The sequence below is a fragment of the Acomys russatus genome, chromosome 11 (genome assembly GCF_903995435.1).
Source record: "Acomys russatus chromosome 11, mAcoRus1.1, whole genome shotgun sequence".
Classification (NCBI taxonomy): domain Eukaryota; kingdom Metazoa; phylum Chordata; class Mammalia; order Rodentia; family Muridae; genus Acomys; species Acomys russatus.
Window position 1 is genome coordinate 61488217 of NC_067147.1, and position 14200 is coordinate 61502416.

At 53.5% G+C, this 14200-nt stretch overlaps 1 protein-coding gene across 1 annotated transcript; it reads left to right on the forward strand.

Annotated features, from left to right (window-relative positions):
- The first annotated feature begins 8928 nt into the window (after positions 1–8928).
- LOC127195093 (H-2 class I histocompatibility antigen, Q10 alpha chain-like) lies at positions 8929–13694 on the forward strand. The gene is made up of 6 exons (XM_051152532.1): positions 8929–9080; positions 9283–9552; positions 9902–10177; positions 12873–13148; positions 13274–13516; positions 13582–13694. Exons 1-6 carry the CDS (start codon positions 9008–9010, stop codon positions 13692–13694), a joined length of 1251 nt encoding a protein of 416 aa, XP_051008489.1. The 5' UTR covers positions 8929–9007.
- The last annotated feature ends 506 nt before the right edge of the window (positions 13695–14200 follow it).

Sequence of the window (14200 nt, forward strand, 5' to 3'; positions counted from 1 at the left end):
GACCACAGGGTGTCTCTGTGTCCCGGCTCACCCTGCTGGCTTCATCTCCCGATGCCCCAGCCAGGACAGGAGCAAGGACAGCGACTTGATGCAGAGTGTCTGTGTTGGGTGGCTCTCTGTCTGTTGTACAGCACAGGGCCTGTGTCCACACTGCCTGTTCTACTGACCCTAACTGCCCACCGTGCAGGTGCTGGGGAAGGTGAGCAAGGCCCCTTCCCCGTTCTCTTACCAACAACAAATTTGCTTATTTCTTTGAAAACCACAGTTCTCTGTGTTGTGTCTCTGGAGGGGGCAGGGTATGAGAAAAAAAAGAGGGACGCTGGAGAATGGGCTCATGGGTGGAAAGCGCTGCCTGCTTGTCCAAAGGACCTGAGTTTGATTTGAAATTGTAGCGATTTGCCTGCCTCTGCCTCCCAAGTGCTGGGGTTAACTGCGGGTGCCACCACGCCCAGCTCACCTGTAACTCTTAATTCTGGGGTGTCAGGCACCCTTTTCTAGCCTCTGCAGTCACTGGGACACACGTGCACTGACCTGTACAGGCAAAATACCCAAACACAAAACTAAAAGTAAGCCAGGCATGGTGGCGGATGCCTTTAAGTCAGGCATGCAGGAGGCAGAGGCAGGTGGATCTCTGTTGTAAGTTTGAGCACTAGCCTGGTCTACATAGTGAGTTCCAGGCCAGCCTGGGCTACATAGTGAGACCCTGTCTCAAAAAAAAAAAGAAAAAAAAATTCTATTGGGAAGGAAAGTTTAAAACTCAGAGGAAATGTGTTTGAGATAATGAGGTGATGTCAGAGGTTAATTCCCAGGGCATCCCTTCCCCCTCCAAAGCATAACCCAGCCGACCTGCAGAGGGTGCAGTCTCCACTGAGCCTTGACGTCTGAAGGGAAGATTTCTCACCACAGCCGCTGTCTGCAGTGAAAAGAGGGAAGGCTGTGGAAACCAGGTGTGGGCTCAGGGTCTGGAGTCCCAGACAAGCCCAGGGTTGCCGGGACAGGCCTTCAGCAAAATGAATGTGCCCTCTGCCCCCCCCCAAACCCCATCCCCCCATCCTTGGCATCGTGCCCCAGCCTCCCCTCCTCCTTGGGCTCTGTGCAGATAAAGCACCAGGCCCTCAGATGCTGGGTACCCTCCCCTGGGTCTCCTGTCATCCCTGGTGCTGTCAGTTACAGCCCACCCATCCCTCGGTCCCCACGAGTATGGCAGACCTGGCAAAGTGCCACCGTGGTCCCACAGAGGTCAAGATGTTCTCACCCTTTGATGCAGTGACATTCTGCACCGTCCGTCCTTGTTTTCTTTTTCCTGGATGCACCCCGTCTTTTGTTTTTGTTGTTGTTATTGTTGTTGTTGTGTTTTGGATAGGGTCTCACTATGTTACTCCTGTGTAGACCAGGCTGGCTTTGAACTCGCTTCTGCCTCTTGAGTGCTGGTGTTAAAGGCGTGCGTCACCACGCCCAGCACATTTCCCTCAGTTTGTATCCAGCAGTGCACAGGCTGTGGAGCACTGGGCTCTTGCCCCAGGACATCTGAGGTAGAGAGATGCTGAGGTGGAAGCTGGGAACCAGCAGGCCAGCGTTCCCTCCCAGCAGTTCATATTCTGCTGCTGCCTGGCTTCCCTCCCCACGTCCCGCCTCCTCCGCCCCTGTGTAACTGTGAGCTTCGTAGACATAGCTCCCTACTTTGGAGACAGCATGTGTGGGCCTCAGCAGGTCTCCCTGGGTAAGTGTCCCCACCTCTGCCATCCATGCTCACCTCAGTGCTGAGGAGGAGGCAGTTCTCCACTCACCAACCCCATGGGGTGTTTGCTCCCTGCCCTCCCCTGTGGAGGCAGCAAAGAGAGAGATACAAAGTCTACGGGAGAGCAGCTCGACCTTGGAGGATGGAGGGAGGGAGGGAGGGAAGGAAGAGGCGACCATGACGGGATCCTCACTCCACTCCGCCTGCACAGGCCACTGAGCTGTCTGCAAAACGTGGAGACTAGGTGAGGTGGCACGTGCATGAGCTCAGCTCTCAGGAAGCAAGAGCTCCGCTTCCTGTGAATCCACTCAAAATGCCCTTTACGAGTGGGTGTGACAGGCCTGTGACCTCAGCTCAGCTCCTGAGCAGTAGCAGGGTGAGAATCATGAGTTCACCTCCAGCCTGGGCTACACGGGACCTCGTAGCAAACAAGGCTGCGGGCGCACGCGCACACACACACGCACACGCATGCACACGTGCACACACACACCAAGAAGGAAAGAGAGTGAAGCAACCAACAAACTGCTGCATAGAGGCTGGGGAGAGGGAGAGCAAGGTGCAGCAATGGCTCCATTGGCAGATCCAGGGTGTGGTCACAGGATGGTGGGTGAGGAGGAGTGAAGCAGGTCCTTGGGCACAAAGTCACCAAGCTGAAGAGAGGCCAGGTGGGGAATCAGCGAGAAGACAGACAGGCAGGTGCTAGCATCCCCAGATGGAGGGGGGAGGAGGAGGAGGAAGAGAAGGAGGAGGAGGGAGAGGACGAGGAGGACTCAGCAACCAGAAGCAAGGGAAGGACTCTCCCCTGGAAGCAAACAAACACCTCTCACTTCAGAGGCTGAGGAGGAGGAGGGGGAGGGAGTAAGTGTCCCAAAGAGGATACACTTCCGTGGAAGGCAGGCAGGGGAGAGGAGGATCCAAGGCCAGTGAGGGCTGTGAGGGGCTGAGCTCACTAGAGGGCAGGTGGACAGGTTAGGGAAGAAGGAGGCCAGGCTATGGTGGGGCAGAAGGTACAGAGACCGTGTTGGGGAGGCAGTGGGTGGGAGAGCAGGCCGCTCCAGCTCCTGGGTTTGCTGTTGAAGGACACTGGGTAGAAGCCAGGTGCGGTGGTGCACACACACTTGGGAGGCAGAGGCAGGTGGATCCCTGAGGCCAGCCAGGGGCACACAGAGAAACCCTGTCTGAAACAAACAAACAAAGGTGGGAACAGGCTAGATGTCACCCGGTTCCTGTGATGGATGCCATGAAATATGGAGGCTGCTCAGTTCCTGATCCTCTGGGGTGTGAGGAGGGGTCGACCCAGCCTAAAGCTCCTGTGGCCTGGAGCTCTCTGCTGCTGTGGTTTCAATTCTTGGGAGGCTGAGGCAGGAGGAGCTACCGAGTAAATCCAAGGACAGTTTGCGCAGTTCAGTGAGACCTCATCTCCAAGAGAAAATTAGGAAAAGGCGGTCTGGAGAGGAAACTCCACAGTTAAGAGCACTTGCTGCTCTCACAGAGGACCCAGGAGGAGGCTCACAGCCGCCCATGCCTCCAGTTCTGAGGATCCAGCGCCCTCTTCTGGCCTCTGTCAGCATCACACTTGTACAGGCTGGCCAAACACAGATATAAAACAAAACTTTACGTTAAAACCATTAAACAGAGTTCCTGCATGGGCTAGGAGCGCGGCTCTGCAGCGCTCGCCTCTCCGAGCCCGCGGTGCCCGGAGGAAGGTGAACGCGGGCGGAGCGGGGAAGGCGGAGCCAAGCGCTGCCCCGCGTGGCCGTGGACCAAGCCGCCCCTGCCAAGGTGGACACGGAAAAGGCCGCGGGGAAGGATGAACCACCAGACAGAAAAGTGCAAGGAAAAGCAGAGAGGGGAGCAAAGGGCAAACCGGCTGGCCTGGCTGACAGCAAACTGCAGATCTGCCTGCGGAAAATGGAGAGACAGAAAACCAGAGTCCAGCCTCTGAGGGAGAAGAGAAAGAAGCCAGGTCCGATTGACCATGTGTCTGTCAGTGGTCCCTGACTCGCTACTTGTGCAGTACAGAGGAGTATTTTCATCAACTATTTTGTAAACGCGAGTTTTTTTAGTAGCGCTAGAAACATTTTTAAGAGATGGGGAAATTCTACTTCATCCCATTTTTAAAGTGTAAATGATTATTATGATTTATTTTTATTCTTTATTTTTTAGGATTTTGGAGACAAGGTCTCTCTGTAGCCTTGGCTGTCCTGAACTCACTCTGTAGACCAGGCTGGCCTCGAGCTCACAGAGATCCACCTGTCTCTGCGTCCCGAGTGCTGGGATTACAGGTGTGTGCCACCACGCCCTGCTGTAAATGATTTTTTTAAAGAGGTTAAATCATTTGCTTGTTCTTTATTTTTTTGGTACAGCCCAAAAGTAGCAGGATACTGAATCAGGAGAGGCTGTGACTGTCTCGGGGTCACCAAAACATTCCGTAGAGGGGGCTAGTTTTATGTCCTACTGCACAGAGCGTTCTAAACTACAATCTGGAGTCTCAGTCGTGCATTTGTGTCTGGAATATTAATATTTTCAGTTAGATCTGGTCTCCTGGTGCTAGCAGAGCCGCGTCCTAAGGAAACCGCTCCTTGGTCCTTGTCTGTCAGAGCTGTAACGTCTCTGGTCACGGCCGTCCATTTTCCTAAGTCTGTGATAATGTGCTGTGAAAGGAGAAAATTTGAGTACGTTTGTGGCATAAAACTGTGAGTCAGTGGAACTGAGGATTGTGAGCGTTTGGTTGATATGTGAGGTCTCAAGAAAAACCTGTCAGTTCTGCGTCTGGAACGTCACCGGAATAAGTTCAGAGAGAGACAACACACGGCCCCTCACGTGGGTACGTGAACACAGCGTGTGTGTGACTTCAGAGTCTGGGTGCTTGTGTTAAGAATTGAAATGCCGGGCGCTGGAGAGATGGCTCAGAGGTTAAGGGCACCGACTGCTCTTCCAAAGGTCCTGAGCTCAATTCCCGGTAACCGCATGGTGGCTCACAGCCATTGTACTGAGATCTGGTGCCCTCTTCTGGTGAGCAGGTGAACATGCAGGCAAAACACTGCATTAAATAAACCTTAAAAAAAAAAAGAAAGAAAAAGAAAAAAGAATTGAAATGTCCGTGTGCTCCGCTCCTCAGCCAATAAAATCTCAGTTGTAAAAGAAAAACATTATGAAACGCAATGATGGCTCAGTGGTAAAATGCTTAGCTGGGGGGCTCAAGGCACAAGGATCACTCCACAGTAACCTCCATCCTCACCACACACACTCACAATCACACACAATCACATACATAGACACACACAACACACATACACACACTCACAAATACATGTTGTCGCAAACACAACACACATTTATACACTCTTACACACCACAGACTCACATAGTCTCACACACTAACATATACACACACACACACACTTTCACATCCACACACTCACACATACAACCGCACATTCATACACACACACACACCCCAGGCCTGGTGCTTGTGGCTCGGTGTGACGTGACTAGAGGGCATGAGACCCTGGGTTCACTCTCCGGAGTTACTGCATGGTCTGGCGCTTTGTGCTCACATGTTAATCCGCCCTTAGGGCTGTGTGAGCAAACCCGCGGTGTGCCAACACGGCGCCGGGGAACCTTGCCCCAAATTGCCGCCTCCACCTGAGCAGGGCGGAGCCAGGTGGGCGGGGCCAAGGTCCAGGGTGGGAGGACAGGAGGGTCAGGGAAGGGGACGTGAGAGGCCACCGGGGTCAGCGTGGGGAGAAGCGCGTGGCCTGGAGGCGCCTGAGGCTCGCGTGATGGAGAGGAACAGCCCAGACGGGAGCCGTGCGCAAGTGCTTATGGCTTATTGGACGGGAAGAGCCCGGCTAGGAATTACTAGAGCAATTGGCCTGGGGCCGGGAGACAAGGGTAGTTTAGGGGGCTGGGCCCTGCCCGTCCCAGTGTACAGGGATATTAAAAATCCAACAGGCGGCTGTGTCTTGTTGATATGGTAGCGGGTTAAATAAATACCCCCACGATAATTATGGGTTATTAATAGTAAACAGTGATAGCGTTTTATTTTCCACAACACTCCAGTACAGCAAAAGGAAGTGAATGAACAAGATGTAAGAACACAGCACGTGTGTGGGGCTGCAGAGATGGCGCAGAGGGTAAGAGCCCTGGCTGCTCTCCCAGAAAACCCGGTTCCGTTCACAGCACCCTCGCGGACGCTCACAGCTGTTGCTAACTCTAGTTCCGGGGTGCAGCGCCGTCTGTGGCCGCCACAGGAACTGCAGGCATGCGCACATACACACACACACAGCCACATGTAATATGCACAGGACATAATCCTCGACAGTGACAACAGTTGTTAGTAATCTGTGTGCTCATGTCACTGTCTTCCTTATCATTTTATAGCGCACTGCCTATGGAAAAGCCGCTATTATAGCTCTATGATGGCGCCTGAGTCCTGCCATAGCATCCCAGACGCTGAGGGCGGGAGGAGCCTGAGCCACACAGTGGGTTCCAGGTCAGACAGACACAGAGTGAGAACCTGTCTCACAGATCGCACAAGTGTGTGTGCACATACACACACACACACACACACACACACACACAGAGAGAGAGATAGAGAGAGCTGTGACATACACAACACCCTCACACACACCCATGTTACTGAGACTCCTGATGGCACACATGACAGATTCTACACATCACATGCCCACCTGTGTAACATGGGACATACCATGCAGGTTCATATAAGTTCACTGTATAGTGTTTACACAGTGATTTCTGGAACACAGCCAGACGTTAAGTGACACAAGACCACAGCTGGAGGTGCCACAGGAGTGTGCCAATCAATCTTCATGTCAACTGGGTGGGACTTAGTGTCTCCATGGAAACAGCACTCTGGGCTGTCTAGGGTGCATTTCTGCAAGGTTCAACTGAGAGAAGACTCACCCTGGCTGTGGGTGGCACCATCCCAGAGCAAGGGTCTTGGGCAGAATCAAAGGGGAATCCAGGCTGGGCACCGGGCAGCTGACCCTGACTGCAGGCTCAAGGTGACAAGCTCCTGCAGGGGCCTGCCCAGCATGGTGGACTGTGTGCCCTTAATTCATAAACCGAAAGTTCATGGAGGTAAAGCGAAAGTGCGTGGAGCAGGGCGGGCGGCAAGAGCAGGGAACTCCCGCCCTTAGTTTCGGGTCTGAACGCTTTATTTCTCCTTTACCAGCAGTGCCATTTGCTTCCCAAGCACTTCAGCCTCCACCAGTGACCCCTCCAGCTGCACAGCCCGCTCTGCGATCCTTCCCAAAGGGAGAGAACTGAGCGACACTTCCGGGTTTCCTGCTTCACCCACTCTTTGTTTTTCAAACGCCTTCATATCCACTCATAACTTTTCTAGTTGTTCAACTACTTCCAACCTTTTAGAAAAGGACACAGGAAGAAGGCAGAGCTACCTATCAGGCCAGTAAACGCCTTGTCTAGTGTCAGGGTGGCCAGCTCTCTATGTGCCAAGTCCAGGAGTGAAGGAGCCTTCCAAAGAGAAGGTCAAGTCCACTGGTCTCCAGGGACCACCAAGATGGCTCAAGGGTGAAGGCGCTTGCTACCAGGCTTGAGGACCTGACTCTGATCCATGGAGTCACATGACTAAAAGAGGGAACCAACTCCCAAGCCTTATTTCAAGGCCAGCCTGGTCTGCAGAGGTACTTCCAGGAAACCCAGATCTGGGGAGACAGAACTTGTCTCAAAAAAGATAATAAACTAAGAACAATTGAGGGGGATGCTTTCTGGGGAGCAGCCTGAAGCCAGCTGCCTCCTCAGTTGGTCAGGATGAGACCCAAGAGGATGGCGTTTCCAGGGAAAACTCACACAGCGCTTGATATGAACGGCTCATGGAAACAGGTGCTGTAAGCATCACGGTGGGGTCAGGGAGGCCGTGCACAGCAGCATGAGGAGGTCACTGCAGGTTGGAGCCCTGCTCAGGCACACGGTGACACACAGTTTTGTGTGTGACTCTGTGCAGGAGTCCCCACTGACCTCTGCTCTCAATGTTCACTTCAGGTATGTGTGGCTGCAATGTGGACGTATCAAATCAAAATCCCCAGAAACAAAGACATTATGAATTTGTTAATTTTAATTTTAAACACTCCTGACCAGGAATGAGATCTCAAATCCCCAGTGGGCACCTTCTGCCCTGAGAACCGCTCTCTCTCTCTCCAGTGTCCACACGGCTCAGGCCTGAGGAACTCGGGAGCCAACTCGGTAACCAAACCGTGTCCCACACACCTCACCAGCTCACAAGTGTGAGTGAGGATCAGAGAGACAGTGCGAGGGTCACAGACTCCATAACTCTGTCTACCACACTACATCACTGTTCCTTTACAGTTAGTTACAGCTCCTCTCTCACTGTGGTGGGTTCACCAGAGCAAGTGTACAGGGAAGTGTGTGGACACAGGGGCAGTGCAGTGTGACAGGGACCAGCTGCACTTGACTCCACAGGGGTCTCGTCCCAGTGGACAAGGGGGTCTACTGTGCTCAGACAGTGACCCAGGTCCACACAGACAGTCTCAGGACGTGGGGTGAAGATCCTTGTGAAACACAACCGCCGGGAGCCACAGATGCATCATCTGGGAAGACACAGGAGGAGCCTGAGTCCAGCAGGAGGCTGAGAAGAGGGACCCTGAGGGAAGAGGCAAAGTCTCCTCTTCACAGATGAGGCTCCTGCTGTCGGGCTTGGCAGTGTGAGCGCCCACTGCAGGTGGGCAGAGCCGGGTCTCTGTGGGTCTGTGTGGGGCCTGCAGGCCAGCGCCTCTGCTCTGAGGAGAAGCCTCTCTCACCTGCATCCCCAACTGCTTGCTGCTGCCACTGTGTTCCCGGAAGCGGCTTTTCTTCTAGAAGACCCCAGAGTCCGACTTCTGAAGAGAAGGAAGAGGAAGGGTGGAGGGAAGGACAACATGAGCCTGGCCTCGGGTCTCTCCTGGGGTCCAGGCAGCTTCTGGGTGAGAACGCGGAGACGCCATGACAAACAGCGCTCTGTCCCTCAGCACAAGGTCAGGCAAAGTGTCAGTGGCCAGGCGGTGAGGTCCGGGGTGGGGAAGCCCAGGGCTGGGGATTCCCCATCTGCCCAGTTTCACTTCTGCTCCTAACCTGTGTCAGCTCCCTCTGCCCGGACACTGATGACAAGTGCGCGGTTCTCACCCCCATTGGGTGGCGCGATCCTGGGCAACCAACCAGCGCCGCCGCGGGCACCGGTTATAAAGTCCACGCAGCCCGCGGGACTCAGACTCGCCCGGATCCCAGATGGAGGCGATGGCGCCGCGCACGCTGCTCCTGCTGCTGGCGGCCGCCCTGGCCCCGACCCTGACCCACGCGGGTGAGTGCGGGGTCGGGAGGGAAACGGACTCTGCGGGGAGGATGGGGGACACCGGGGAAGCCGCGTCCCCGCGTCGCCCACCAGACCCTCCGCCCCCTGCTCCACCCGCGTCCCGAGCCCCGCGCCCTGCTCCCCTCCCGGCCCGCGCACCTGCCCGGGGTCCCGGGAGGAGGGTCGGGGTCTCACCGCGCGCCGCCCCCAGGCTCACACTCGATGCGGTATTTCCACACCGCCGTGTCCCGGCCCGGCCTCGGGGAGCCCCGGTACATGGAAGTCGGCTACGTGGACGACACTGAGTTCGTGCGCTACGACAGCGACGCGGAGACTCCGAGAATGGAGCCGCGCGCGCAGTGGATGCAGCGGATGGGGCAGGAGTATTGGGAGCGGGAGACAGGGAAAGCCAAGAACACGGAGCAGACTTTCCGAGTGAACCTGAGGACCGCGCTCGGCTACTACAACCAGAGCGAGGGCGGTGAGTGACCGCGGTCAGAGCTCACGTCCCCTCCACGTCCCGACACCGGAGACGCCCGGGTCCCAAGTCCGAGGTTCGGGGGGAAAAACGCGACCCGGGACGGTTTCCCTTTCGGTTTTGAGGAGCCCGCGGGTGGGCGGGGCCGCGGGGCGTGGGCGGCGACGCGGGAACAGGTGGGCGGGGCCGCGGGGCGTGGGCGATGACGTGAGAACATGTGGGCGGGACCTGGGCGATGGCACATGAACTTGTGGGCGGGGCCGCGGGCGATGACGTAGGAACAGGTGGGCGGGGCCGCGGGCGTGGGCGATGACGTAAACAGGCGGGCGGGGCTGACCGCGGGCTCCCGCAGGCTCTCACACGTTCCAGAGTATGTACGGCTGTCACGTGGGGTCGGACGGGCGCCTCCTCCGCGGGTATCTTCAGTTCGCCTACGATGGCCGCGATTACATCGCCCTGAACGAAGACCTGACATCCTGGACGGCGGCGGACGCGGCGGCGCAGATCACACGGCGCAAGTGGGAGCAGGCTGGTCAGGCAGAGATACAGAAGGCCTACCTGGAGGGCACGTGCGTGGAGTGGCTCGGCAGATACCTGGAGGCCGGGAAGGAGACGCTGCTGCGCACAGGTGCAGGGGCCGCGGGCGCCTCCTCCCTCCGCCCTCAGCTCAGCCCTGAGGAAGAAGAACCTCAGCTGGGATGGTGCCCCTGTCTCTAGGGAAACAGTGCCGGAGTCTCCTGATCCAACATGGCAGGCTCCACCAGTGTCGGTTCTCTTCTTCTCCTTCTTTTTCTTTTTTTGTTGTTGTTTTGTTTTTGTTGTTGTTTTGTTTTTCTTTTCGAGACAGAGTTTCTCTGTGGTTACAGGTGTGTGTTACCGCACCCAGGTTAGTTTTTTTCCTTGTTTTTTGTTTTGTTTTGTTGTTTTTTGCTTTGTTGTTGTTGCTGCTGCTGTTGGGATTTTAGGTGGGCTTTTTTTGTTTTGTTTTTTTGGTTTTGTTTTTTTGGTTTGTTTGTTTGTTTTGTAAGACAGGGTTTCTCTGTGTAGCCCTGGCCTCCACAGACCAGGCTGGCCTCGAACTCACAGAGATCTGCCTGCCTCTGCCTGCCTACCGACTGCTGGGACTAAAGGCTTGTGCCACCACAGTCCAGCTAGGTACCCCCAGTTTCTAGAACTTTCCAAAGAATATATTCTCCCAGATCCCTGTGTGTGGGATTTATGTGCCTGCCACACCCCAATTCTATCTAATTCTAGAATGGTCACATGAGCACTTATGGGGCGCCCTTGACAAATATTAAATAGTAGAATTCCTTTTCTTTTTTTTTTTTTTTGTTTGTTTGGTTTGGGTTTTTGAGGCATGGTTTCCCTGTAGACTTGACTGTCCTCGACTTTCTTAGTTGACCAAGCAGGCCACAAACTCACAGAGAGATCCACCTGGCTCTGCCTCTGGAGTGCTGGGATTAAAAGCCTGCACCACCACCTTCAGGCTTGAAGGCATTATTTTGCTTTTAGATTTTCTTCCCCACTGTGGTATTAATGTTTCTTCATCCCCTTGTATTATCTTCTATCAGTGTCCACAGATGCCAGGAGACACTGCTAACCTGGATAATTAGACAAGTCAGTGTTTCCTTAAAGGAGAAAGGTTCCTGTGAGCTTGGACTATTTCCTGCTAGAATTAACCATCCAGCCCCTCCTGCTCCTCCTCTGCCCCAGCAAGCTGCAGTGCTCCCCCTAGTGAGTCAGGAATTGACCTTCCTCAGAGACAGGGCTTCTGCAATGGAGGACTGGAGTGAGAGGGAAGATCCACTCCCCTGTGAGCTGCTGTGTTCCCAGTGGGTGCTGCACTGGGTCCACAGCACACTTCAGGATCCTGTGTGACTTGCCTTGTATCTGTCCCCCCAGAGGCAGGGGCTGGGAGTCATTTTCTCTGGCTGAGTGTGAGAAGTTCACCACGCTTCTGCTGCACACTCTGGAGATGACTGTTCACTAGGACAGACAGTGAATGCTGGTCAGCAAGATGGACACAGTGGTTGTTTTTTTTACAATCATCTGTATCATCTGTAGGCCCAGCTAGCGGTCAATCAAGACCCAGACACTTGTTATATTTTAAAACAGCCTTAGTATCCGGGCGTGGTGGCGCACGCCTTTAATCCCAGCACTCGGGAGGCAGAGGCAGGCGGATTCCTGTGAGTTGAGGCCAGCCTGGTCTACAAAGCGAGTCCAGGACAGTCAAGGCTACACAGAGAAACCCTGTCGCAAAAAAAAAAAAAAAAAAAAAAAAAAACCTTAATTAACCTGGGGCAGGGCAGATATCAATCTTTTTAAATTACTTTTCATAGTGGGCCAGGCATGGGATCCCCATCTCGATTTCATGTCATTTGTTTTTAATAACTTTTATCAAGTTACCTTTTCTTTATAATCTCAAATACTTGTTAATGTTTTTTATTTGGGCCGGATTTTTTTATCCATATCCCCAGACATGTGTTTGGTTTTTGTTTTGTTGTTGTTTGGGTTTTTTTTTTTTTTTTTTTTTTTAATTAGTTAACCCGTGGTGGCCTTTCTCTCTTTAGGTCTCTCTCCTTCTCCCTCCTGGCTGTCTTTTTTTTTTTTAAGGATTTCTCTTTCTGCTAGTCCCACCTATCTCCTCTGTCCCCTCCAGGTGGGATGGCTTTTTATTGAGCAAAAGGTAAGATACAGACAATAAGCAGTAATTAGCATCAAAATACATCAGACCATCCCCCAACACATGTTTGTGCCTCAGTGGTGGCAGCAGCAGTTGGGGACATCCTTTATGTAGCCCCTGACACTAATTTCTTATTTTGATATGAAATCAAACACACATGAAGTTAATTTTTTTTCTGTCCCTTCTTCCATCTTTCCAATACATATACTAAACTACAGGACATCTCATAAAAAAACAAAACAAACAAACCAAAATGTTGACCTGCTGGTTTATTTAGATCCTCTCTTAGCTTCTGAGTCGCCCCAGGAAAATGTGCAGTTCTGTGCTGAGGGGACCAGCTCTGCCTGCAGGTCACCAGTGTGGTGACGACAGTCCAAGTGTTCAAACAGAAACATAGTCCAGTGTCATCACTGATTTAATGTTATTTTTGCAGATTTTAGTTTATCTCCTTAATTGTGGCATTTGTTTTGTTTTTTGAGACAAGCTTTCTCTGTGTAGCCTTGGCTGTTCTGGACTCACTTTGTATATGAGGCTGGCCTCAAACTCACGGTGATCCATCTGCCTCTGCGTGCTGAGTGCAGGGATTAAAGGCATGTGCCACTACACCCATCAATTGTGGATTTCTTAAATCTCCCAACAGATGCCCCAAAGGCACATGTGACCCACCACCCTGGATCTAAAGGTGACATCACCCTGAGGTGCTGGGCCCTGGGCTTCTACCCTGCTGACATTACCCTCACCTGGCAGCTGAATGGGGAGGAACTGACCCAGGACATGGAGCTTGTGGAGACCAGGCCTGGAGGGGACGGAACCTTCCAGAAGTGGGCAGCTGTGGTGGTGCCTTCTGGGAAGGAGCAGGATTACACATGCCATGTGGTGCATGAGGGTCTGCCTGAGCCCCTGTCCCTGAGATGGGGTAAGGAGGGTGTGGGTGCAGAGCTGGGCTCGGAAAGCTGGAGCCTTCTGCAGGCCATGAGCAGGTCAGGGCTGAGAGCTGGGGTCATGACCCTCACCTTCCCTTGCTTTCCCTTCCCTTCCCAGAGCCTCCTGAGTCCATGGTCCCCATCATGGCAATCATTGCTGTTCTGGTTGCCCTTGGAGCTGTGACCATCATTGTGGCTGTGGTGGCTGTTGTGAGGAGGAGGAGAAACAGAGGTAGGAGAGGGCAAGGGTTGGGTTTTCTCTCAGCCCCTTTTAGAAGTGTGCTCTGCCTCATTAATGGGAAACACATGCACACCCTCATGGCTCCTGTCTCTATTGCTCCTGTTTCTAGCTGGGGCTGCTGTCAGTTCTGGAAACTTCCTAGGGTTTGGGTCTTCCCTGGTCTCTCACAGCTTTTCTTCTCACAGGTGGAAAAGCGGGGGACTATGTTCCAGCTCCAGGTAAATGTTGGGGGAGCAGGATTGTCCCTGAGGCTCTTGGGATGAAGCTGGAGATGGTGGGGAGCTCAGCCAACCCATAATAGCCCCTCCAGAAAATATTTTTTTAATATTTGCTTATTCATTATTACGTATACAGTGCTCTGCCTGCATGTACTCCTGCAGGCCAGAAGAGGGCACCAGATCACATTACAGATGGTTGTGAGCCACCATGTGGTTTCTGGGAATTGAACTCAGGACCCTGATAGAGCAGACAGTGCTGTTAACCTCTGAGCCATCTCTCCAGGTCCAGCAAAGTTTTTTGAGCCCTGTTTGTACCTTGTAATTATTTTTTTCCCTAGGGAAGGACAGCAACCGGAGCTCTGATGTGTCTCTCCCAGATTGTAAAGGTGACATTTTGGGGCCTGATTTGGGGAGGGACAAAGGGGAGATGAGTGGGACTCAGGGACTCCCAGAATGTCCCTTGAGTGAGCGGTGGCTGTTGGGATGCTGTCCTCACAGTGGTTGTTCCTGACTCTCCTTCTCTAGCATGAAGACAGCTGCCCGGAGTGGACTGAGGGACAGGCCATGTGTCCAGGTCCCTCCTGGG